The sequence below is a fragment of the Batrachochytrium dendrobatidis genome (assembly GCF_000203795.2).
Source record: "Batrachochytrium dendrobatidis JAM81 unplaced genomic scaffold BATDEscaffold_19, whole genome shotgun sequence".
NCBI classification, from domain to species: domain Eukaryota; kingdom Fungi; phylum Chytridiomycota; class Chytridiomycetes; order Rhizophydiales; genus Batrachochytrium; species Batrachochytrium dendrobatidis.
In genome coordinates, this window is record NW_006281117.1 from 218,986 (window position 1) to 244,551 (window position 25,566).

At 38.1% G+C, this 25,566-nt stretch overlaps 5 protein-coding genes across 5 annotated transcripts; 2 read left to right on the forward strand and 3 right to left on the reverse strand.

Moving 5' to 3' along the window:
• Positions 1 to 1,491: 1,491 nt before the first annotated feature.
• On the forward strand, positions 1,492 to 2,201 carry BATDEDRAFT_33847 (ubiquitin-protein ligase RKR1). Its single transcript, XM_006682923.1, has 3 exons — positions 1,492 to 1,847; positions 1,933 to 2,024; positions 2,096 to 2,201. The coding sequence occupies exons 1-3, from the start codon at positions 1,505 to 1,507 to the stop codon at positions 2,147 to 2,149; spliced, it is 489 nt and encodes a 162-aa protein (XP_006682986.1). The 5' UTR covers positions 1,492 to 1,504; the 3' UTR covers positions 2,150 to 2,201.
• A 746-nt stretch (positions 2,202 to 2,947) lies between these two features.
• Positions 2,948 to 3,883, reverse strand: BATDEDRAFT_28584 (uncharacterized protein; the record flags this gene model as incomplete). The annotated part of the gene is made up of 4 exons (XM_006682910.1): positions 2,948 to 3,356; positions 3,433 to 3,567; positions 3,629 to 3,666; positions 3,740 to 3,883. The coding sequence occupies 4 exons, from the start codon at positions 3,881 to 3,883 to the stop codon at positions 2,948 to 2,950; spliced, it is 726 nt and encodes a 241-aa protein (XP_006682973.1).
• Positions 3,884 to 4,575: 692 nt separating this feature from the next.
• Positions 4,576 to 5,964, reverse strand: BATDEDRAFT_92727 (uncharacterized protein; the record flags this gene model as incomplete). Its single annotated transcript, XM_006682966.1, has 4 exons — positions 4,576 to 5,130; positions 5,202 to 5,343; positions 5,405 to 5,652; positions 5,710 to 5,964. 4 exons carry the CDS (start codon positions 5,962 to 5,964, stop codon positions 4,576 to 4,578), a joined length of 1,200 nt encoding a protein of 399 aa, XP_006683029.1.
• A 133-nt stretch (positions 5,965 to 6,097) lies between these two features.
• On the forward strand, positions 6,098 to 10,586 carry BATDEDRAFT_28586 (uncharacterized protein; the record flags this gene model as incomplete). The annotated part of the gene is made up of 12 exons (XM_006682911.1): positions 6,098 to 7,161; positions 7,253 to 7,359; positions 7,481 to 7,567; positions 7,675 to 7,919; positions 8,023 to 8,161; positions 8,268 to 8,390; positions 8,515 to 8,577; positions 8,667 to 8,810; positions 8,912 to 9,075; positions 9,167 to 9,346; positions 9,500 to 9,550; positions 9,993 to 10,586. 12 exons carry the CDS (start codon positions 6,098 to 6,100, stop codon positions 10,584 to 10,586), a joined length of 2,961 nt encoding a protein of 986 aa, XP_006682974.1.
• A 154-nt stretch (positions 10,587 to 10,740) lies between these two features.
• BATDEDRAFT_36288 (uncharacterized protein) lies at positions 10,741 to 25,459 on the reverse strand (the record flags this gene model as incomplete). The annotated part of the gene is made up of 19 exons (XM_006682928.1): positions 10,741 to 10,994; positions 11,064 to 11,260; positions 11,356 to 11,543; positions 11,627 to 11,769; positions 12,009 to 12,092; positions 12,158 to 12,312; positions 12,546 to 12,684; positions 12,774 to 12,979; positions 13,048 to 13,294; positions 13,369 to 13,559; positions 13,618 to 13,676; positions 13,756 to 13,865; positions 13,930 to 23,538; positions 23,637 to 23,945; positions 24,031 to 24,163; positions 24,370 to 24,523; positions 24,613 to 24,719; positions 24,814 to 25,010; positions 25,304 to 25,459. 19 exons carry the CDS (start codon positions 25,457 to 25,459, stop codon positions 10,848 to 10,850), a joined length of 12,531 nt encoding a protein of 4,176 aa, XP_006682991.1. The 3' UTR covers positions 10,741 to 10,847.
• Between the last annotated feature and the right edge of the window lie 107 nt (positions 25,460 to 25,566).

Consider the following 25,566-nt stretch of genomic DNA (forward strand, 5'->3'; position numbering starts at 1 on the left):
TGATTACAGTAGCGTCTGCAGAAAAAATGCTGAGAACGATTCGAACTTGGTTGAATACAAATATTCCATCTGCTCAAGATATTCTAAAAGCCAGGTCTGCATCTACCAGTTTGGATAATTCGATTTCCGCTAGTCATCAGACCCATACCATTCCTCAAAACAGTCGATTGGATACTTGCATTCAAAACCACTTTTATGCGGTGGTAACTAAACTGCAGCTTATTTTAATTGAAGTTGGTTCACCGGGTATTGTGATGACCAAGTTTCTAGTTGATATGGTACACCACCGACTCGAGGAACTTGCTGGGTATGCATTATCGGACGAATTTCTTACCTTTTCCGATTGTGTTTTGCTGCATTCTACTCTACTGTTATGGCACAGAATACGCGATATTGCCTCATCAACCGATATCGAATGGATGGAGATGGTAGATATTGAGCTGTCAATTTCGCGTACTTGTTTGAAACTTCTTATTGCAATAAGTGAAAAAAGCAGTCAAGCAGAAAAAGAAGTGGATAGTGAGTTGTCTAGTCCAATGACAGAGATTCAACATTTACTTTGCGAGCTTATTAGCGACTTGGAATATGGAAAAGAATATACAATTTCCGTGATTCACCCTGACTCGATTTACCGAATGATGTTTGCACAAGACACACTTGTACAGTGCTTGGCTTGGCGTATGATGCATCAGTATACAATCCAAACTGTATATGCACGATCTGTGTTGATAGAAATGGGCACGTTGAAGCTTGCATTACAGAACTCTGAAACTACTGAAGATGGAGAATCACATTCCAAGGTTGACGACGAAATGTATGGAGATCAGCTTTCATCTCTACTTGTTGCTGGATTATTGAAAAATGTCAATGCTACTCTGCACTCTCACGTCTCGTTTGGATACTTGATTTCATGGATCATTGCGTTTGAAAATTTTGAAAATGCGGTAAGTTTTGTTTAATTTAAAGATATTGTCTGATTTTATCTTGTATCGATTGTTTTAAAGTGGCAATGGTAGTTTATGTTTAACATCAATGATTGTGTATGCATTGTGTAGACGTTTCAATTGAAACTCGGATACATGAACCAACTTCGAAGCCTAGATGTTGTTCCCAAGCTGCTTGAATATTGTTTTTATGTGTTGGGCGTGGGTGTATCTGGAGTGATGCCCTTTGATCTTACAGCATGGGATTTCCAATCTTATGAAATTGAAGGATTCGAATTGAATTCAGAAAACAGTTTGCAACTGCTTTGTGCTCATGTATATTGGCGTGCAATTCATACCGTGCCTTCTTTGGTTCGTATCTGGTGGCTAGAATGCAATAATCGACAGCTGTCGTTGGGTGTTGAAAGGTATGATACTTTACAATTTACTAAAGTTGTGTGTGGAATAACAGCTGTTTATTCCATGATATAAGACGGATAGAGAATGTTATGCACTAAACATGAATTTTACATTATGATTTAAGCTTTACAGAAAGGTACTATAGTCCCAAGATTGTTGAAATGGAGCTTAAATCGGCAGAAACATATGATACTCGGGACACGGAAGCACTTGGTATTCGTGTTTCAATGTGGTCGTGTGAAGTCACAGCTTCGTACACCATTGAAGATGCTGTTTTAGAGCTTGTGATTCAATTACCAAGTTCATACCCTTTGCGACTAGCACAGGTTGGAAGCGGCAAAGGAGGAGGTAGAGCAGCAGGAATCAATGAAGCACGATGGCGTGCATGGGTATTGAGTGTTTCGGCGGTCATGGCATCACAGAATGGAAGCATTATTGATGCACTAACAGTATTTAACAAGAATATTTCTATGCATTTTAAAGGCATTGAAGATTGTGCAATCTGTAAGTGAAATTTGTAATGGATTTGGATGACATTCATTGTCATGCTAGTTTTAAACATATTCTGAATCTGCATTACTACGATTAGGTTACTCTGTTGTCAGTGCAATTGATCGAGCATTGCCGAATAAGCAGTGCAAAACGTGCAAAAACCAATTCCATGGATCGTGTCTATACAAGGTACGTATTGAATCTATTTATTTTTCATACTATTAAACTAATTGAGCCATTTATGTTTAAACTGGAATCAGTGGTTTAAATCTTCTGGACAAAACACATGTCCACTGTGTCGCCAGCCTTTTTAAAGAAAATCAACAGTTGATTTTCATGCGATTCTACTGTGATTCTGACTAGATTTAAGCAATAAAATAGCTTTCATGAACAGTTTTGTAAAGTTAGAAACACGTGATCGTCAATGTCAAAATGATTGAATCAAATTCATCGTTTTGTTGACCATTTCCGACAATGTCAAAAGTAATGCGAAGCATCCTCAAGACCGGCGAGACTGGTGAGTTGGATAGGTTGCTATGGAGTGTTTTACTGGACTGATGTGTTCTGCTTCTGTTTTTACAGCCATCCGCACCAAGGAGTATCAGAATCGTCTTTTCTGGGAGGTGAGAACTTGTTTAAACGCTCACTTTTGGAGTCTTGATAGTTGTATGATTTCATCAATGACCTGACAGTACAAGTATGACTTGGCTGTCATGAGTAGCCGAGTCAAATCTTTAATTGTACAATTCGTCTGATTCATTTAAGAAACCATTGCTTGTTGAGTTGAATGGCTTTTGTAACTGACCTCATCTACTTGTTTAATGTTATCTAGAAGGACTCTCATATTCCAACCCATGGACGTGGAAAGAATGATGGTTTCATGTATGCCACTGCTCTGGCTTTGACTGCTGGTAGTGTTGGCATTTCTGTCAAATGCATCTACGATTTCCTTCACGTATGTGTTTTCTTGCTCATGATCTGGCAATGTGGCTTTCATCAATGTGTATAACCTGGAGTCTTTGTATTTACATCATTTCATATTATGGCTTGAACATCTTTATTTTGTACACACCATGCACTACTAGGCAAAATAAACGAGATACAAAGTTGTATTAGGGTTCACTTTTCTGTTTTTTGGTCTTTTTAGACTTTTTGGGTGGGTCATCTAGGTTAAGATCTGCTTGTGATCGTTTGAGCTTGGACGAGTGTGCCGTCTTGGACTTTTTTTTATCGTCCTGCCTATCTGCTTTGCTCCGTTTAGATTTAGATTTTTTACTACTTGTAGTGATAGTGTCGGTGGGTTCTTTTATCAGATCTATACTTTTACAGCCATTAGATGCGTCTTGGTTTTGTTTCTCCAACTCTGTAGTAAGGGTATTGTGTTGCACTTGGGGTTTTTCTGGCTGGTAGATCCGAGCACCTTTTCGTGCTGTTCTACCCTCGCATGCAAGCAACAAATCCTTGTCTGATACCTTGATTGAATAGTCTTTGTCAAGATCACTTTTTTCAGACTTGTTCTCACTGTATACGATGGATCATTATGGTTAGAATGTCTAATCACTCCATTGAACATCAAATCAATAAAGTGTATCTCGACCTTTTTACAAATGAGCCGTAAAGAAGTTTCTTTTCTTCTTGTCGCTGTTCGGCCTGAGATGCTTTTTGGACTGTTACCTCACCTTCATCGGAATTGATTTGAATCGATGCAGATGTTTTGTTGAATACATGATCCCTGATAAAAATAGAATTAGAAACCAAATGTGATTCAGATTAAAAATGTAGTTTAGGCTTACCACCAAGCGAATCCCCATTCACCAGATTTTGCACCAAGCTGATTTAAATGAAACATTGTTAGTATAAAACTTCAAAGATGGCAATGAAATGAGTAATCTCAAACTACATACACCATCTGTGTCGTTTTTTACACCGAGGGATATAGCTTTAGTGAGACCAGCTTTATAGTCGATGGGTTGTTGTAGGATTGAGTTTGATATGGCAAGTGTTGAAATAAGTTTTTTGTAAGTTTCCAGATTGATGTTGAAAATCATTTCAAATGGATAGATTCAGTCCAGTTTAGAAAGGTTGGTGTTAGTATATTGGCTCTCAGTCCAGCAAATTATAAATGATTTATCAGCAATTGATATCCACGACTATGTTGGGATGGACTGTAGGAACCATTGCGAGCCATTCACTTGCCTCCATTCGTTCCCAATGCCTGGCCTTGTTCCCAGCCATATTTCTTCAACTGTTTTTCAGCAAACGATACCATTCGATAGCGTTATGGTTTAAAAATAAATGGTCAAGTTTCAAGAATCCGTTTTGGAGTTGAACCTGCCAAATTTTACAGTCGTATTCACGCAAAACATTAAATAAGGGTGCAGTGCATAAAAGCAGTCATTTCATGGAATGATTCTCATCATTGTGTCATGAACTGTTTGATTTAGTAGTTTTTCTTGTGATGACAAATATAAAAGCAGTTGTATTCCTGAAATGATTTCTTGAACTAGAGCGTATCTGTGATTTTGGAATACAACAGAGGATATAAAAACAATCAATTTCTAACAAATATTTAACCTGTTTATTCCAAGATACTGCAAGATAAAGTATTTCATTTTACGTGGAGATGGCTTTAATTAAAATAATGATTGGTGGATAACAAGCCAACATTTAACCACTTGTAAAAATCCAATTCTCAAATTGGTTGGGTATGAATGCCCATCAAACGTATCCTGGCAATAATTCAAGTGATGACCACAATAGGGTTTGAGTGGTGAGGTGAAGGAACATGCAGAAAAGTTCCACTATGTCTGCGATTAGTCAAATCAACCGAATCGACATCTGAATGGGTATATGCACTACAGCGATCATCGTCGATGGAAGCAGTATTGCGGTAATTGAGAGTTGTACCGTTTATACTTGTTGAAATATTATGGGAATTTATACCCACAAGAGATGAACCCAACTCAGATCCATCACCACCCAACATGGCACCAGGTATTCCCATGACTGGATTGTAATGATGCCGTTTTTCTCGTTTGTATCGAACAACATAATTAAGCATAAGAAGAAACATGGATAATGCGGCCAAGCCAATGTTCCAAAAGTAACCTGCAATATCCAATGTGCATCCGACAGGAGGAGAACCCGGTTGAGAGCTGCGAATGGCAGGCAATGAAAACAATAAAGAAGCAATAACAGCAATCGTTGGTGGTTCAACTTTGCGGTTTCTAAACCATAATGTTGCAGCTAGAATGAATGCAGTGATGGATAAAATCCACATGATCGTGAATACCAACTGTTGATATGAAATGAGTTGAACGAATGCAAATAAAAGTTTAAATAGTTTGACAATTATGGAGTACATACGAGCGAGAAGAAGCGGGACGTCCAAGATCGATAAAAAGTGGCGAGAACTTTCAGCGTAGGGCTGACATCAGAATTGAACGATGCATCAGCTTGCCAGCTATTTGTGCTAGCCATGGTAGCCAAATAGATTGGAATTGGAGTTCTAATCAAAATTTTAGTAATTTACTCCTCAATACAACACATAATAACGATTTAATACTGACTGAACTCCCGTGGTAGAATTAACGAAACTTGCAGAAACCACATAGGAAATATTGTAAGTATCAAAAGGATAACGATTAATGTTTCCCGAGTCTATATTAAGCATTGCATCTTGTTTCCGGATGTACAGATTAGTGGGAAAGACAATGACTTGAGTATCAAACACGACAGTGATTATGGTACTTGGACGATACAAATCCCCAGATGTTGAACCCATCAAACGCCCACAAGGAATAACCGATAATCGAAGCTATTGAGAATATCAGTTTAGTAGAAATCAGCAGAACAAACGACACAACAGAAATACCTTGTAATTGAAGGATACTAAATCCAGATTAATAATAGTAGCAAATACAGCGATACCATTGAAATCAATCAAGTCCGTGACTGGGTTGTAATTACGCTGAGCATTGTCAGGATCTAGCATTAAAGACGAAATATTATCAGAATGCCAAGCCAGTAAAGGAACACAGACAGACAGCAGAATGGTTCCGCATGCAGCAAGTATCAGTTGGATGCGAGTGCGTCTTTTTACCCGACTCCAAGGTCGAAACAAAAACATGTCGATGATTAAGAGTTGACTTGTTGCAGCAAATTGATTACAACAATCATTGAGCCATTAATACTATCGAAAACTCAGAAATATCATCAGATTTACTATCAGAAATATCATCAGATTTATTATCAGAAATCATATGGCCAGATCCACTAATACTATCACACATTCAGAATCAGATTGGGAATCCTCTCATGAAAGTGAGGACTTGAGCTCAGACCATGCCAGTCTGATAGAACCATCCACAGAAACCATCTTATCTGGTGTATCCAAAGCCAGTGCTTCATCCTCAAATAAACTTAATCATACATTATCTACTTGCAAAACCCTTCGTTCTAATGCTAGTCATCCGGATTCTATTGATTCTAATATTCAAACCATCTCATCAACTCATCTTAGTCCATCCTGTCCTGAACCACTTGATCATCAGAAAACTGCTTTACATACTCGAATTCATCAGATATTACTTGATGCAGTTCATGCTTCAGTCACTAGAGACTTTCATCACAAGATACCGTCCAGTTTCCTTGCAGCTAAACAGAATCCTGATTTGATTGATGGAGTCGATATTAAAATCATTGATATTACATTGGATAAAGGTCGTTTATATTGTCCTATTCATGGCTGCAATCGTCACTTCAAGCAGTTTGAAGGCATGAAATATCATATATCAACCTTTGAGCATGATATACCAAGTTTCATCAAATGTTATGCTGCTGGTGCTACTGCTGGAAAAAGATTTATCTCGCTCGAAGCCAACATTGCAGATTCTTCAACATCCAAAGCCATGCATGAATCTGTTGCCTTGGTTGATTCCGATTTAGCTCATAGAACAGCACATATGACAGAAATCGATCAGATTTTAAATTCATCGGATTGGAATGTGGATCCTAATTCTCCTCCTATTATCCTTGGTCACTACAGTTGGCTCAACCTTGCTTCCCGTGTTACTCCACCTCTGCCAATTATTTTCTCGTCAAAAATATCTGCTCCTAAACGTACAGAAGTCCCTCTCAATCGTCTAGCAAGCATAGATGAACTTTATATAAACAGTCTCAATGGCAACCACCACAAATTGCATAAAATGGATATATTACCATCAAAAAAGCTCATTGGTATCCTTTCTATCGCAGAAGCAATTGTTGATCAAGATCTTGTTTCTGTGTCCAATTTTAAACCCCCTTTTGATTTAGTACTGCCAAAGTATGTGTTGATCTCGTATTATCGTGTTTATGAACTACTAATGCATGATCTAATCCCAATTTTTACTGCAATGCTTTATCATACCTATTAGAGATGTAAAATCCTATTTTGCAAAACAAAATGATCTTGAAGTAACCATTAAATCTGGACCATCCAATACAAAACATTCTATACCGCATATGACATCGGTATACTCTGGTATATATATTCAATTCACATATCATATTTTCGAGTCAATTTTTATTCAACGCTATCCATTCAACATCAGTTTTGATTGAATTACCAACACCTATTCATCTATGGTAATTAAACTATTTAGATTCTGGTTCCCGAAAACGAATGATTTTGAATGTTGGATGTTCCGTGTGGGGGCTAGAATGGTGTCCTGGAATACCTCGATCTCATAGTATGTTACTTGCTTTTAACTGATTGTATTTTTATTCCCTAGATAAAATATACGCACTATCATATAGTCTAACATGTGCATGCATTATTTAATTGATTGCTTTTCAGAATGTCAGTATTTGGCAGTGGCTGGATATCGTGAATTTAATGACAATCATGTGTTAAACGAACGGCACACAGTTGAGCAGCATGGCGAAACTTCCATGAGTGGTGCAATTCAAATCTGGAGTGTTCCTGCGTTTCCTTCAGAGAAAAACATACCAAAATTAGAATTGATTATTCTTCATAAGCGTGGGCATGTTTTACATTTAAATTGGTGCACGCCTGCTTTGTTTGTTTCTCCCAAACAAAATGTAATTCAATATTTTAAAATATGTTTAAATACTATACTAGAAACTATAGCCTGCGTGAAAATATTATAGTCTGCTAATTCTATTTTGAAAATGTGTTGATTAGTCTACTGGACAAATGGGCGTTCTTGCAGCGTGTTTTGGAGATGGATCGGCTGCTGCATTTTCAGTTCCACTTCCTGACTCATTTAGAGCTTGTCTATCCAAACAAGAGCAGACTGCGTATGAAACCCATCCCATAAGCTGTACGTTTTCTGATAAAAATACCAGATTCATTTTATTGCATTGTTTGGATTTTTGCCAGTTTCCCTTTGAAGATTAACAGAATGCAATCTACTCACTGTATTTTAGATGCTATTCACAAGAATAAGCTGGGACATAGTGGCTTGATACTAGACATGTCTTGTCCAGATATGCTTTTTTGGCGTGTCGCTTGGGGATCACAACACATTCTTGCTGTAGGATCACAAGAAGGTATGTTTTAATGCTTTATATATACTATACTTTATTTAGGTAGCGATATTTGATTTATAATTTGGTCTCGTACTACTTTTTAATTTATTATCCACTGTTATTTGTTTATGTAATTAAACTTTAGGTCGAGTGTTGATAGTAAATACAAAAACAGCAATTAAATCTGCAGACTTTGACATTGATCGAGGTAGTGATACGCTGGCAGTGTTAATGATTCAAATCAATGTTTTGATTAAACTTGTTTTTAATACTTACTTTACTTTTGACTATGTGTAGATGTTATTGTTGGTTTTCAAGCTCATGACTCTGCAGTTCGACATATGAGTTGGTGTATACTAGATAAGCAACCAGTACGCCACTTGATTTCCGCTGGACTTGATGGGAGAATTTCATATCGAGACATTTTAGATCCTTGGGCTCGTGTAGATATTTCAAGATTTAGAAGCAAGTAGAGTTTTGCAATATTGGATTATTCGTAGAATTATATACTAATGGTGGGTATACTTTGTGGGGTGTAATAGTTCCTTTTGCTGCTGTGACATGGATGAGTGCATATGACTCCATCATACTATCAGACACAGAGTATTACGTTCGAATCATGAGTTTGACACCAGATACTAAAGAAGAGCTGGATTTACCTAAAAGACATGCCAAACAACTGGCCTCTCATAATGCAACTATTTGGGTATGTGCTTGCTTCATGGTTTTCATTTGTAAATTTTATAATAGAATATTTATTTTCAATACGCCCGACTTTAATCCGATCATGATTTTAGCGAGTAGATGGATCGTTATTTTTTCCATTTGTGGCAAGTGCATCTGCAAATGGAGTTTTTATGCTGGCCTTTACACTAAAGCTAGGTCGAAAACCACGAAAGCCAATTGGAATCTATCGTTTACAATGTGAAGCTGAAAATACACATTCAGTGGTTTTTGATGAGATATGCTTGGAATCGGTAATGTAAATTGGGCGGTTTACATCTCTGTATCAATCTCCCATATGATGGTAGATATCTGACTACTGCGATAACATCACAGCTAATGATTCAGCAAATCATCTTGTTTCATATTTACTAATATTCAATATTTTTACCATTGGTGACGTTTAGTCTTTGTCTGAATCCGTCGAGATTCATCCAATATACAATGGAGTTCAGCAAGTAAGTGTAAACAGTATAAATTACCGTCATACTCATGTAAAATAGAATGCGTGTACAACCAAATTACAATTTTGGACATGCTCCTTCTGTTCATTTGAAACAGTGATGCATTGTACGATCATCAAGTTTGAAACCATATTCATTTATTGTAATCCATATATTGGACTTGATTGTTCAGATATGAGATTTATTTGACTTGCAATGTAAGCATTCATTCAGTCGCTTATACAGAATGAGCACAAAAAATGATTAAACTTTTTCAGAGTTTAGAGGATACAATATTGTTTAGTAAATTTTATCAGTCATTTTATTGAGATTGGCTGTTTATTATACACACTTCTTTTGTGTCTCATTTTACGTGAATATGGCGGTAACTGGTCAATGAGATGGCTAACCAAGTATACTAATTTTTATGACTATTGGTTTTAACTTGTTTAAATAGGTTCACTGGTGTCCAAATTTGTACAATGAGGTACATCATATAGATACAGAGGATGATTCTTTGACATTGATAGACGAAAAAACGTCTATTCAAGCTGCCAAGACACCCAAAGTTGGCACTGGACGAACTGGGAAAAAACCACATGAAAATAAGAAATCTCAAAGTAGTGGGAAGAAACCATCGATTGTGAAATCGTCAGTAAGGTCATCCAAAAAAATATTGGTGGCAATTCCATTGATGGAAAAACAAGCATTGAGCGACCAAAGTGCTGGTACTTCAAATACTAAATCTAAGCGCACTTCAACATCCAGCACAACTTTCTCTCGAGCTCACAGTAAAACTATGGATTTAGTTTCTGACAAAATCGTTGATTCAGCTGATGATTTAAATATTGATACGGCTTTAAATCAAGACATGCAATTGAAGAATATACGGGATACCACCATCGCGACCAACACAAATCCTAATAGACCAAAGAAACCACTGCATTATCTTGAAAATGGCGAATACTGTAGTGCACAATTGATTGCATCAGCTGGAGCTCGTGGCTGGGTTCGCATTGATGCTGTATTTTCTGGCCTTTCCGTAAAATAATATTTGCCTTGTTTAATTAGAAACCCATTTATATTGCGTTTTACTCTCACTCTGCAACATTACAATGCTACTTTGATCATCCATGGCTGATGACAATTGCATTTGCATTTTTGTAATGTTATTTTGGTGTAATAGTTCATTTCAATTAGCAATAAACCTTTTCAAACGACTTTATTTTAACTAGCAAAGCATGTGTTTGGCGATCCGATTTGGATTTTTGTATTTTCCATTCACATGACAATCTATGATTTAAAAAATCTATTATGGATTCAAAAAACATCCAACTCCTGCAAGAATCCAAGGTGCTTTGGCATCTACACATGGGATTGTAAGTGTTGCCACCACCTTTTGTCGCGTGCGATCCATGTATAATGGCACTTGTAATTTTCCTTTTGTTGATACAGATTTCTAATAAACTTATCAATTTAGTGACAAGACTATTTTACATTTGAAAATAATGATTTAAAGTTGTTTTACCTCTGCAACCCAGCCAATGTAACATGTTGGAGCAGTTACAAATATTGGATCGTTGACGTTGGCTTCGAGTAGTCTTTCCCCATCAAAGTTGCATCCTTGTAATAGTAGTCCTTGTACAGCAATCCTGAGTGGACAGTTTTTCAATTCATTTAGATTCCATTCAGATACTAACTGCAACGAATCCATTGGTTGGCGAACTACAAATAAAAATAGCAGCATGGCATAATATTGCACCGTTGTTAAATAAAGCAGTGCGTGTATATATTGGATTTAAAATAAAAGTTTGACTTACGTATTCGAGAAGTCTGCTGGCGTTGTGCATTCAAGAATGTAATTGGGTTAAATAAATTACACAAAACGATAGACTCCTTGATACCTGCACTTGCTGTATCGCGTAAAGTATCCACTGCGATGGCTTTGGATATAACGCTTCGAATATAAACCTGTGCTGACTCTGGACCTTCCCAAAGCTGCATCCATCTGATTTATTAAATTTGTATGCAAAAACAAGTTAGATGCTTTCAATTCAGGATATACTATGGAAAACAAAAAAAATATTTTACCGATCTGGTGTCTCTCCATGCAGCAAATTAGTACCGATTTTATAAATATCATTAGTAAGCAAGATGGTTCCACGAAGAAGCTTTGAAATATTTGACAGATCTGTGTGGATTTGCCGAATCAGTTCCAAAGCGCTTGAAAGTTCCTGAAAATATAAACATTAAATTCATATTAGAATGATGCGTATAATTGCTAATCCGTTTGATTTTTTATGCACGACTTGCCATATTGAAAAATGCTGGAATGGGGTCTGCATCTGATTGAACTGCCAGCTTTTTTTGGAGTAGATTGGTGGATCCGTTCAGCTAATTATATATTTAAAATAATAAATAAATCTACACATGATTAAATATGCTAGCAGTTTACAAATACTCAGTATCATACTTTTTTCCATAGTTGCAACAAAGGCATAAGTTCTTGGGACCATTTATCCTTGTTAAATTTATGCTGCTTAACATCAACATGCCGCTAAAAAATCATACCAATAAAATCAGTTGATATTGTCATTAAAGTACAACTAAAACAGCACTTACTAGCGTTTTAAGTTGCTCAATTACAGCTTGACTTGTAAGTTTTTGAAGAGTGCGATCGATATTTGCAGGAAGTCCAAAAAGTTCAACATTGTCTATTTCTGGAAGCTCCGTAATCAGTTGGTGGTAGGCTGCATACTCATTTGTACGCGGTAAAACTATTCCACAGTTTAATGAATAAAAAGTTAGAATAAGCAAATTTTAAATTCCAAATGATTTAATGAATCGACAAAATTTAAACTTGCCAAAATTCTTGCAAATTTTACGAGTTGGACCTTTCCCGTTGATAGTAAATACATCTATTGCATTGATTAAATATAATGTAAACAGATTCAAATTAGTTTACATTTAATAAAACTGGAAATTGCTAAACCGCTTGATATTAACTTACCATTATAAAATAACTGGTGCAAATATGTATGCAAAATAAGCGCATCATGATGATCATCAATTCGACCGCCGTAAATAGCATCTTGCAACAAACCATGCAATACTGCCCATTGAGGAGACTCTGACGTAGTGCACATGATCTTTACATCAAACAACATGATTACAATAGATCAACTCAATTAGTCTTATTTTAGTAAACAGCCCTTGCTTTACACTGGGTTTAACTTACATCGACAACGTCAGCAGATGATCTCAGATCTGCAGCAGAAAATTCATAAAACTTGTTCCACCCTTGTGGAATATAGTTTCGACGCTCTTGAATAACTGCGTGAAACCATGCCAAAGCAAAAAGTGCTTGTGCTCTAATCAATGTACCACGTTGAATAAACTCGGGAGTCCATCCTTGGTAAATTCGCTGCAGATTTTTCTTGACACCTGCATACATAAAACAGTCAATATACTGAAATTTAGACACACAAGTTTGTAACTCTACGCAATCTCACCTGGCGGAGCCTCTATAGTCACTTTAAGACAATTTTCCAAAAGACTGGCTGGGAATTTTACATGGGATTCCGATGTCATCCAAAGCCTAAACTTGGAGTGTGGTTTTAAAAACAGTAACTCTTTTTCTAATATTGGAACCCAATTAATCACAAGATGAATATTTTGAAGAAATATCCATCCGCCTTCATTGGAAGCTTTGCGGAGCAGTTCAATGGCCAGTTCTCCTTGTCCCTGACCCATCGATATCTAAGATTATAAATTTAGCACACTTGTTAATTTCCAAATTTAAACTTGTAACAAGCTTAATTAAATTTGCATACCTGATAATAGTTTTCAGCACCAACTTCTGTCATTGCCAAATCTCTTAGTTCCTGAGTGGGATCTGCACCGGATGTTGTAATAAATAATACTGGCTCGCTACTTATCGTTTCTTTATCAAAAAATTCCTTTAATTCAAGCGCAGGCGGTGCCAGATTATCCATAGCAAGTGCATTACAACTAAACGCTGCCACTATTTAAAATGTTAACAAGTTTGGCTAAACAATGCATTTAAATTAAACACGGCTTACTAGAAGTTAAAAGACGATCCGGTCGAAGGGCTTGCACAACCAATAATCTTTGAAAAGCACTATATTATTTTGAATTCCAAATACCACATCAGCCATCCAAAATATTAATAACCGGCGGTTTAGAATTATCGAAACTACCTGGTTTTTTCTCTAGGAAAGATTGCGTCACAGTTTGGACTAGAAATCCAATTTATCCATATTTCTTTATCACCAAATCCTAGCGATTGTGAAAGATTAGGCAAAAGAGTCTATGCAGCAACATGTTAGTTTGATTCACATTCAACGCGATATTCCCAACAGTTTAATACATACCTGAAGCTGTCTAAAATACGGCCTTCGCTCCTCTGGAACCCAGTCTGGAATTTCAATTGATTTTTCTTCTACTTCAACCAACACAACCTGACCAATGAACAGTTCCCATTCTTGCGGTCCAAAAAGGGTTGGATGTAGCTCGTGGATCATATACAAGGCAAACATTTGCTGATCAGCCTTGAAAATAGACCGTGAAATATATTCAAACGTCAATCGTTCCATGGTTGTCATGAGTAGCTTAATACGCAACTCGGTTTGATCCTGTGCCGTTGTGGTTTCTGATTTTAATGCTTTTTCAAAAATACGCAAAAATGAGCTCAGCGAAAATCTATACATGGTATTAATCTTTTGCATATCACTAATAACAAAAAAAAGTGAGCTTCCAAATGTTGATACAGGAGCAAATTTATCACGCTCAGAATCGAGCGACTCTTGAAGCTTTTGCGATTCTTTGAGACTTTTGGCAATAATGTTGCTTTTCTCCTTGGTTTCATTCAATGAGGTGAGAAGGGCCGTGTTTTCCAAGATATTTCCCTCAGAACTAGCCAAAGCCTTTAATAACTGATCCTCAAGATTTGAAAGCTGCACCTTAAGTTCTTCTTCTTTTTTCAGCAGATTCATTTTTTGAACTTCAAGCTCTGGTCGTTCATGCTTGAGTGTGATACCAAGAAGCTGGCCTGACAAACCAGCACGCGTAATAGTAAAGTTGATGTCATTCACATATCCAACAATATCTGCTGAAACTGTAAATGTTGATCTGCGTGTGGTAAAATACAGTTTAAAGTCAGAGTTGTAGTCGATCGTTTTGTCTCCGATTTCGATAACCAATCGAGGGCCTTGCTTTTGAAAGTCTCCGCGGATAAGAGGCATCAATACTGGTTCAATATGAGTTAAATCTTGAACAATCAAAGTTTTTCCAAAACGCACAGCCAGTTCCAACGATCTCATAAAGCTTTCATTGCTTTGGCTAATTATTTCTGGTTTTTTATCTTTTAAATAATGTTTGATCCACTCTGTTGCTTGTCCTGATGGATCAATAAGTAAAGAAATTGCGCGATTATTGAGTGTGATGATAGCGTTTTCTAATGAAAGTGTATCAGCAGGTAGTCCTTGTGATTTCCATATAAGCTGCTCACTTTCAGTATTCATAACTGTTATACAATTAAAGTTATTGATTCCAGTAATCTTTTCCCATTTCCGTACCATCAAATGACGCATATCTTCAGGTGCGCCAGCAAGGTACACAATAAATGCTGCAGCTAGTAACCCATTTCGAGGCAGTTTCTGGATTTCCTGGCCAATAGAGCTCACCTGAGAATTCCATCTATCTCCCTCTCCTGATAGTTTTTCTAATAGTCCTTGTGATCGCTTGATAATCCCCATGGCATTATCAAGACTAATCTTAAGGCTCTCTGCTTCGCGTGTTTTGTCACTGAAATCATCCTTAAGCGCCTGCACCTTTGCATCCACCGCTGATAGCTGATCCTTAAGTTTGCTCAGCCAGCTTCGAGATGCATCTAAAGTAGCTGAAAGACGCTGCAAATTTTGCTCCAAAGGAGCAACTTTTTCAACAACTGTAGAATATTGAAGATTGGCCTTGACCCATAGTGCAAGGGGAGCTGCAGCAACTGAAACTCGTCTAATAGTCGCTTCTTCAAAGGAACTTTGTTTTTGCTTAATAAGCTCAAAAACGGCTTCTCGGGTCTGTTTGGTTATACTATGTGCATCAAAATTCATAATTTCTTCCTTGATTGACCGTTGACCCAAAAATCCCTTCATACTATTCCACGACATATCCAATACACCCATCAAACGAAGTACACCCTCAAGAACATCTCGGATTGCTGGAGGTGGAGCACGAAGCGATCGAATTTCCGATAAGCTTTCTGACCGGATTTCTCCAACAGCTGCTTTGGCACTCTTGATAATGGGCTCTACTTCTGAAAGTTCTTTTTGAACAGCCTGTTTTTGAACAAGTACTTTTGTTTCTTCTTCTTTAAGAGAAATAGTTAGCAATTCCATTTCTTTTTTTTGCTCAGAAGCTTGCACCATACTATCGGTAATTTGTCCAAGAGCCGCGTCTGCCTGCTGCTGCTTTTGAGTCAGCTCTGTCTGCTGTCTTTTGGCATCGGATGAAAGTTTGTCGACATATGTGGAAGCTTCGTTTAGTTTTTTTAGCCCTTCTAATAGATAATTTTGTCTGATGCATAGTGAATCAAGCTTGGAAGAATATACTTGATTATACATGGCAAGATATTCGATAAAATGTTTTGGTGTTCCATCTCGAAAAACATTTGATTGGTGAATTGTCAACAACTCTTTGATCAGAGCATCCTTATCTTTGAGAGTTGTCAGTGAACCGGACTTGTTAAAAATCTCATTTGCTAAATACGTCATACTTTCATTGGAGAAAGCGTCCATCCATAGCATTTGGCATCGTGTGTAAAGTGCTGGATTTGATTCGCAGTTGATGATAAATTGCGGCAAGGCATGATCCATTACTAATATGACATGCAAATGTTTGCGCACACGGGATACAAAATACTCGTATACAGATCCTCTAAATCCAGCCTGGGAATGGCCGTCTTTAAGAGAGTTTAATATAAGATCCAACTCATCTTGAGCGTATATTCCTGCCACTTCTGACCCACTCAATAAACTATTGATCGATTCAATATATGATGGCTCTACAAGCTGATAGTCTTGCAACAAAAGCACTGCATCTTCTCCAGTCACTCCTGTAATTTGTAGTATAGCCTTTAAATCCGCCAAAAATGCTTTGGTTGAGTCACCACGCAGCACCTTTGGTGAAACAACCGTATATCCAAGATAAAATGATATCAAAAACGAAATATTAACATATGGAATGCCAGGTCGTCCTGCAAGAAGTAGCGATCCACCCGATTGACTCAAAACCCGTTCCATACGAGAAATTAGCTCTAGCATTTCTGGATACAACGATATGTGCAGATCTCTATTATCACGCTCATAGACACGCAGTTGTTTTGTTAATTTCTCCTTGTACTGATCCATTGTCAAACAGCCCAATTTTTTCGCAGTAGTAACATCAGAAAGAGAGCCCAGTTCTCCAGCCTCGGTGATGGCATAAATAATACCCTGCAATGTGCCTTGGTAGTTCCACTCTGACTGCAAGATCGAAAATAGTAGAGACTGAAAGCTTTGTCTAGCATCATGTCCAACAAGACGATCTTGGAATAGTCTTTGACTTTCATAAGCAATTACTTTAATAAGCTCGTTTTCATCGTTTTCTTGGTATACAAATCTTCCAAGAGACAATACTAGTCGCGAAATATCTCTTGGAGTAAAAACATAGTGCGAGTGCATGTCCACCCTAAACTTTTGAACTGTTTGTTCAAAAATACTTACTATAGTCGAAGCCAGTTTGGAAATACTTTTTGGATGCGACCAAACACGATGATTGGGCAAGCACGATTCCAGTACGGGCTGAAGCATAATTTGATAAATAGATTGAAGTTGCTCGCGATCAGTGTAAGATATATAGCAAACGCGGACAATAGACGAAAAACGAACACTCAGTTTGTGGCGACCAATTGTGGTTGATGGGTTCATGGATGCTACAATTTGGATGTTCTCAATGGATACCCATTCCAAAGAAGAATCATAGAATCCGCGGTAGGTGAGCAACTGTTGCAAAAATTGAATAATCTCGACAGTTTCGTACTTGTCTGGTTTGGGAAGATTAATATCTTTGAAATATAAAATCAGTCTTTCGCAGTCCTTGGGTCGAAGTACCCGTCCTTTTATACTTGTACTTGCCACACAGGTTTGAAAAAGACGTTGTACAATATGCGACGACTTGGTTTGTGAATTACAATGTATAATAGAAACACTTGTAGATTTGAGTTTTGAAAAGCAATGGCGAAGTAAAGTGTATTTTCCTGCTCCTTCGGATCCAACCAATAAAAGTGGATGTTTATCATTCAACCATGGCATAACCATATCCACTGAGCGCTGAAGATCTGGTGTAGCAATCACTGGTAGCCGATCTAGATCCTGCATGCAGGTGATGTCAAGAGACGCAGGTTCCTCAAGAGTATACGTCTCCAATTTTCCACTAGAAGACACCCAATAATCGAGTATTTTCTTTGGATCAGGGACTTGTTCGTTGGCCCATTGAAATAGCTCATTAGAAAATAAAAGTCGCTGTTCTAAAAACAAGTTTGAGCCAAGTCCACGAATCAAGCCAAAAAGAAATTGAAGTTTGCTGGTAGCACCGTGAATATGAGACAGACCATTCAATACCAACCCAGCTTTTGTAGTCTCAACAGCCATTTCACAATTTTGTCTGATCCAGATAATACTTTGGTAAAAGTAAGCTTTGATCCAACCCATCAGCGCGACACGAAGCGGCTCTGCCTCTTTTTCAATCCAAGAATTCACAAGTACGTTAATATCCAAAGTTTCATCGGAAAGATAAATCATACCCATGCGACTGACAGTAGCTGGAGATGCAAAATTAAGGTTGTGCGTTTCAAATATAAAATTGATATTAGGACCAAATTGGATACGCTCGCCATTTGGCATGGTCAGTAAACGATTGTCATCTAAAACAGAATTAAGTGACTCTATCCATTCAGGATCAATGTCACCGTCGGATATAATCCATGTATGCACGTCAAGCGCTTCTTTAACTGCTTGCCGTGAAGCGTATGTTAAAATGCCGTCCGTCCATTCTCGTGTATCCATATCCATGTTTCCTAAAAGTGACTGTCGGTCAACTGCCTTTGGGTTGGTAATGTGCGATACTAGTCTTTGTCCAGTTTTATGCAAAGCATTCTTGAGAAGTCGCCAAATTGTGCTTTTTCCAGATCCAGATGGTCCGACCAGTACAACACCCATACGCTGTTTGCACGCTTCATACAGTTGAAATACTTTTTCTGCTTGAGATTCAATATATATAAGGCCAAGCTCAACATAGGATTCTTGTAATGCCTTTTGGAGTTCTTGATAAATAATAGTATGAATGTCTGTTTCAGGAAAAATATCATTCATCAACATGCTAAAGCGTTGAGCATCTCCAAAGGTAAGCTTGGACAGAGTAGATACGCGAATCGCCTTGACCACGACGATCGCTTCTTCAACAGCTCCTACAGGACCAATCTTTTTTTGCTCGTGCAAAAGACTTCCGGCAAGCTCCAGTACAGCTTTTAATGGTCGTAAACCCCAATCGTAGTGCTGTTGTGCTGTCAGAAATTGTTTACATAAAGTAAAGATAGAAACCACTTTTTTTCCCAGTTCTCTTCCAAGATGAAATCCTTCTGAAAACAAAATGACCTCTGAAATCAGCTCGTTATTAGGATGAGTCATTGCAACTGATCGGAATAGCTGCTTGAGATTGTCTGGTAAACGTTGTCGTCCTCCATATCCTTTTCCCGCTGGATTTAATGTAACAAAAATTCCCGAATTTTTGTCGAGATCGACAGTCTTGCCCAAAAGCACAACGCTGTTTTCTTTGCGCTTAATCGCGGCTTGGATGACTTGAATTTGTTGGGATACTGCTGAAAGTACCGCCTCTTCAAGTCGGTTGAACTCGTCAAAACAGCCCCATGCTCCACATTTGACAAGACCGACAAAGATTCTTCCCATACTTTTGTAATCGATTCCCTCATCGCAGTTGAAAACAAGCACTTGTCTACCAAACAACACTGCGAGTGCTTTGACCGACTCTGTTTTTCCTGTGCCAGCCGGTCCAAAAGGATTTCCCCCGAATCCGCTCGACATTGCCTGTGTAAGAGTAAGATAGCATTTATCGGTGAGCGGAGTATGCACAAGCCTTGCTGGATTACCTTGATATTCGTATGTATATTCAAATTCGGCATTATTCATACGGATAACGCATGCGTTTTCACTGTTCAAATAAAAACGTAGTTGTCGTTGCCATTCCCAGTCTGTCACTTTCAGCAAATCTACTTTTTGAAGTTGCTCAATCACATCCAGAAAATGAATGATATCCAAAATGAGAGGCTTGATTTTTAACTCGATTACACCACGCTCAGTTTTATCGGCTACCGTTGACGAATCAAATGTCGTATATTTCTCCAGCTCATCGCGTAGCTGCTTTTCTAGTTGCTCAAAACCTTGCTGATTTTGAATACACTTTTCCACACTGCTTGTAAAATGCAAATACTCTGCAAGACAAATAATCTGTGAGGGATATTTGAAAATATTCGATTCGGCAACACATTCTTGAAGCAAGATTTTCAAAGTCGATTTCATCTCAATTTCAAAACTTTGTAGCCACGATTCGACCTCCGCAGTGACGGTCACTGGATTTTTGAGTGAAACAATCTCTCCGCTTAAACTCTGCATAGCGTCAATGGATGTCATCTCAGCATTAAATCTAACGCTAAATACACCAGCAAACAGCTTTTTTAGATGCGCTTGAATAACTTGAGGATTCATGGCTTGTCCCAAAATTTCCAAAAGATCGTCGTCTCCAATGAAATAGAATCGAGCAAACTTGGCACGCTTTTGCTCTAAAAACTCATTCAGTGCCTTTTGGCAGCGCTCCAACTGGTCCATCAAAGCAACCAAAATACTCCGTATGTTTGGGAAAAAGAGTATGGATACGATTCGTACATCTGTCATGATACTTTGTATCACGGAGCGAAAGTCCTCATCAATACGATAAAATCTGCTTTGCTCAGAAGGCAATGCTCCGCGACTAAAAATGGGTTCCAAATACACCCATCGCCGCTGAATTATATTAAGTTGACGCAAATACTCGTCCAATTCGGCAAGCTTGTGTTCCCAGGATTGTGCCTTTTCAGCAAAATTATTAAAGTATGGAGAGTCTTTCAATGAAGATAAAAGCGACTGGTTGTCACCAACCTGCGTAAGCGTCTCTTTCCAGTCCTTGATAAGCGATAGTTGATTTCCTTTTGCATCTTGATATTCTGTAAGTGAAAACTGCGCACCGGCTCCCCAAATATCAAGTTCCTGGATGGCTTCGCGAATAGCAACTTCGCCATTGGCTTGATTGTTGAGCTCTTTGATCAAGGAAATTTTCAAAACAATGGCATCACGTAAATCCAAAAAGTGGCCAACATTGAGCTCAGAAACAGTAATACCCTTTGGAACTGACAAAATTCTAAATAGTTCTCCCCAGTGTTCTGTCGTCCAGTTATCCCCGCGTAATAGTTTGAAATTTGGAACAACTTCCCGATACGAATCCAGATCCTTTAAAAGCTGAGCTGAAACAGCATCAGTTGGACGACTTTGAATAGTTTGGCTCCATTTCCCAACAAACTCGTCTAGTTGATGAGATTTTGCTCTAAAAGAAATCCAATCTTGAGCACGAATTTGGTCTAGCTCTTGAAGATACTTTTCGCATAGCCCCCACATCTCTTTTGACTCGCTCAGGTCTTGGCGAATCAACTCCATTTCTGAAAAATTTGGAGGTGAAACATTGAAATGTTGCGAATCAACCATGATTTGGTTTGCCGTCTTTTCAAGCTCTGAAAACTCGAGTACTCTTTCTTTTACAAATTCACCAGCTTTTCTGGTTTCTTGAATATTTCCTATATCGCTGGATTTAGGTTTTAATTGACTCCATCGCAAAGAAAACTTTTCCATTTCTCCCAAAAACAGCTGAACGCGACCATCGATTGCACTTCGCAGTATATTCACCTGCTCCTTGATCATCAGCTCGTGACTTTCCAGCATCAGCTCCAACTTTCCCCACTTGGCCTCCACAGAACTAGCATCAATTCCTGAACCTGAAACAGATTTTAAAAGTTTGTTTTTAGTATAGACCGCTTCAAAATGTGACTGAATAGAAAGTTTGCTTTGAGAGAGTTCTGCATGACGTGCATTTGCCTCTCCAATCTCTGCCATGGTCTGAGGGTGTTTGAGCAAAATGTCCATGCCTTTGTTGACAAAATCGTTTATTTCGGCTATATGCACTAATATAGCCTTACGCAATGCAGCTAGCATAGCATCAAACATCCGCTGTAAATGATCATCAATTGTTGCCTTGACTGAAGCAGTAGAAACGGTGATACAATCAACTTTGATGGTGGATGGAAGCTGCTCGGCATCTTTTCCCTTTTGTTTTAGCATTCGAAAATTGAGTTCCCAGTCAGAAATCTCTGTCAACGATTCTTGCACAAATTCATCAAGATCCACCGTACCCAACAAAACCCAGTCCTGAAAACTATTGTGCATTTTGACAAGATTTTGAAAAAGTAGTTCGGCTTTTAGGTAAACTGTTGATAGGGATAGCGAGTTTTGGTCAATGAGCTGATTAAACACACGGGTTTCTCCAATTCCCTTGAATACACTTGGTAAATTGATAAACTTTTTCAATTCTCGGTAGTATTTTGCACGAATTTCCTCAAACGTGGGACGAAACTGTAGTTTTTGCTGCTTAAATACAAGATCTACTTTCATCTCTGGAAGATTTTCATTAAGGTTTTCTAAACCAACTTGGTACTGGTACTCCAAGGCCTTGTAAAGCTGGTAATCCCAGTGGTTTCTCCATGTGATGGTCAATTCAGGGGCAATACCACCGTCTTGAATATGAAGAATAATGCTACGGATTTCATTAAGAGTTTCTTTCCAAAAAGCTTGATTTTTAACAAGATCGATGCTCATCAATGAGATAATGTGATCTGAAATAACGACATGGTACTTGCGAAGTCTACGGTTTTCTGAAGAAAGATGTTCAGCAGCTGCTTTTAGTTTGAAAATATAGCTTTCCAGCTCTTGCGGATTTTCCCAGTTGAGCATTCGAGATCCAATGGAGTTCGATTCCTCATCAGCTCCACCAGAAACAGATGGATTTTTGACGAGTCGTTCAAACGCAACTGCAGCCTGTAGTAGCATTGATTGTTGGCTTGGAAGCATTTGCTGCTCAATTGTGTTGTAGAAATACGCAACCTGCTTCAAGACAACACCGTGTCGATATAACTTTTGAGCAGAATCAGCAGACTGCTGGATTTGAGCAGAGACAGGAAACCCCATTGCAATCAAAAGCCGAATTTCTCGAAATAGTGTTACTAAATGATCTCCATAATTAACCACTAGTTTTCCACTAGAGTAATCCAACTCCATAAGTCTGCCAAACTGAGATGGTGACAATGCGCTATCTTTATCTTTTAAATCGTTCATGGTTTGCAGTGACCATACTTCAAACTGCTCACGCTCATATTTACGCAACTCATCATAAAGCTCGCTGGAAAGAAGTTGATATGAAGACTTGGCTCCAATCAATGATGTCACAATTTGATTGGTTTCCTGAACTTTGGTAATGGCTTGACGAGCCCAGACAATATCTGTGATAAGATTAGGAAAGTTTCGACCTTTTGGGGTATTTGAATGATGTGAGCGACTTTTAAACTCGTTTTGAATCGATTTAAGGGAAGTTGAAAGTTGACCCAGAAGCATTTCACGCTCGGCGACGAGATGGCGAAAAATGGTTTCTCTACTAACAAGATCGCGATATTTTTTAAACTCGCGCATTAGCTGTCCAGGCTGTGTTTGTAATTTATCAAAAATACTAGCAAGTCGTTGGGCACATTGTGTTTCGGTTGGTTTAATAGCATGGTTGTACTGAGCAGTAGCAGCCTATAAAGTATCAAAACATGATTTATATGTAAAACTATTAGTGCACACATGTTTGTATTCAAACGACCAGTCAATCGCCTTTAAATAAAAAAACTTACAGACCAGGCCAATTCGACTCCCTTGCTACATTGAAAAATGTTCAATCTTGAAAACGGCTTGAATATATTATCTACTTGAATGTCTTTGCTTTCTTCAGATTGAACAAGATCCATCATAATATCATGGGATACTCGAAGAGAAATTATTTTACTGATACGATCACAAAGTTCGTTAGCAGAATGACTGTAAAATGGTTCGTCACCCCATGGGTTTGGTGAAAACAAAGCCCAAAACGTTCCAGTAAGAGACTTTAAAATTTCAACCCATCGGCCAAGTGCATCGCTTGCCAAAACCAGCTCGTCTTTGATCTAATGTAATTATTTTGATTTAATACACACATGACATACTATGTAAAAAATACTCCCGATCCCACAATTATGAATTCATGGTTACCTGTGGCAATGGCTCCATCATAACTTCACGGTCACCGATTTTTGCTTGAATCACACCAATGATTTGCTCCGATATAAGATCCAACAGATGCATCATTCTAGATTTTGGATAAGGCGAGTATTCATGTTGTCGCCTAATAAGTACAACACATGTTAGATTCAATACTATTCCAATTGCTATTGATTATGTTTGAGCAGACGTTTGCTTGCCATAGATCATCCAACGCATCGTGACTTTTTTCCACAAGCTCCATGAGTGTTGAAAACGACTCGTTGCTACACATTTATTAAAGTGTATTAGAATCTGCAATTTATATTCCAAAATAAACCATTCACGCACAGTTGTTTATCAAAATCAGCCTTGAGTGGCTGTAGAGTGGTACTGAAATAAACTGCCCGTTTACACTCTGCAGTAGAAGCGTCTTTTTTTAAAGCCATTTCTTGCCAATACGTATATTCATCATTTACACTGGCAATGGATTCAAAGCTGGACTCTGTTATAGTTCATACAATAGCATTTCAATTAGAACGACAAGCATGCATTGTATTAGCAATCAATATATTGATACTCGATTAGACTCACCAAGAGATGATTTCAAATCAGATGTGTTACGAAGAGTACTGGCTAATCCTTCGTCGAGATCAACCAAGAGCCGTTGTAGTTTTGAGTTCATTCCCCATTTTCCAGTTCTAATTTAGATATTTAGAAATCGTGATAATAAAAATAAGTTGGTACCATTTGTTAAGCGTATCATGACATCATGCAAACAAATCTACAGCATACTTTTGGAGAATTGGAGCATAGACTGAATGCACGGATTGATAGAGTGTATTTACGGGTGTGTCTTGCAGTTGAGTAACCCATACAATTTCTGCCATATTGGCAGACGTGACTACTGCTGGTCTTGTTTTAGAAATAATAATGGTTTTGAAGGCATTGTTAATGCTGTCCAAGTCAATACTGCATGTCACTGCACCAGTCTAATTTAATACAAATAATGAACGAGGCTTGTCAGCATGGCATCACAGTATGAATACTAGAATAAGTAGCAAATTCAGCAATTATGTTCCGTTCATATAAAAACGCAACAAGTCGTTTATTCACGTCGAGTTCATCAACTAGCAAAGCTGTCTGCTTGCATCGAATCATCTATATACTTGAACCGTATCTACTACTAGCTACGAATGCAAGCCCAAAAAGACACAAATTCATCATATGTGCAAAATTGCTGCTTCGTCCACCACTCCAGCAAAATAAACTGTAGCCTACATACCTCAATGTTAAGCGAAATGGCAACCATAGATACATTCACGTCTCCAATAAACTGCTGTAGTTCTTTCGATGACCCTATTGCCTCAAAGGGTCCGTTGACGTTGTCATTTGCCATATGAATCCCCACCAGTTTTTGTATCCATACACTAGCTTCCATGATTGGAGCTGCTGTTGATTCAAGTTTTAGTCGCGTATGAAACAGTTGGAAGACTTGAATGTGGTAATTGGTCGCGCTATAAAAGTCCGACATTGCATGTTTACATC

Excerpts from the sequence above, each read along its gene's own strand:
- BATDEDRAFT_33847 (XM_006682923.1), top strand. The coding sequence starts at position 1,505 with ATGGAGCTTAAATCGGCAGAAACATATGATACTCGGGACACGGAAGCA. Across the intron at positions 1,848-1,932 it reads CATTGAAGATTGTGCAATCT|GTTACTCTGTTGTCAGTGCA; the intron begins GTAAGTGAAATT and ends TACTACGATTAG. Across the intron at positions 2,025-2,095 it reads ATGGATCGTGTCTATACAAG|TGGTTTAAATCTTCTGGACA; the intron begins GTACGTATTGAA and ends AACTGGAATCAG.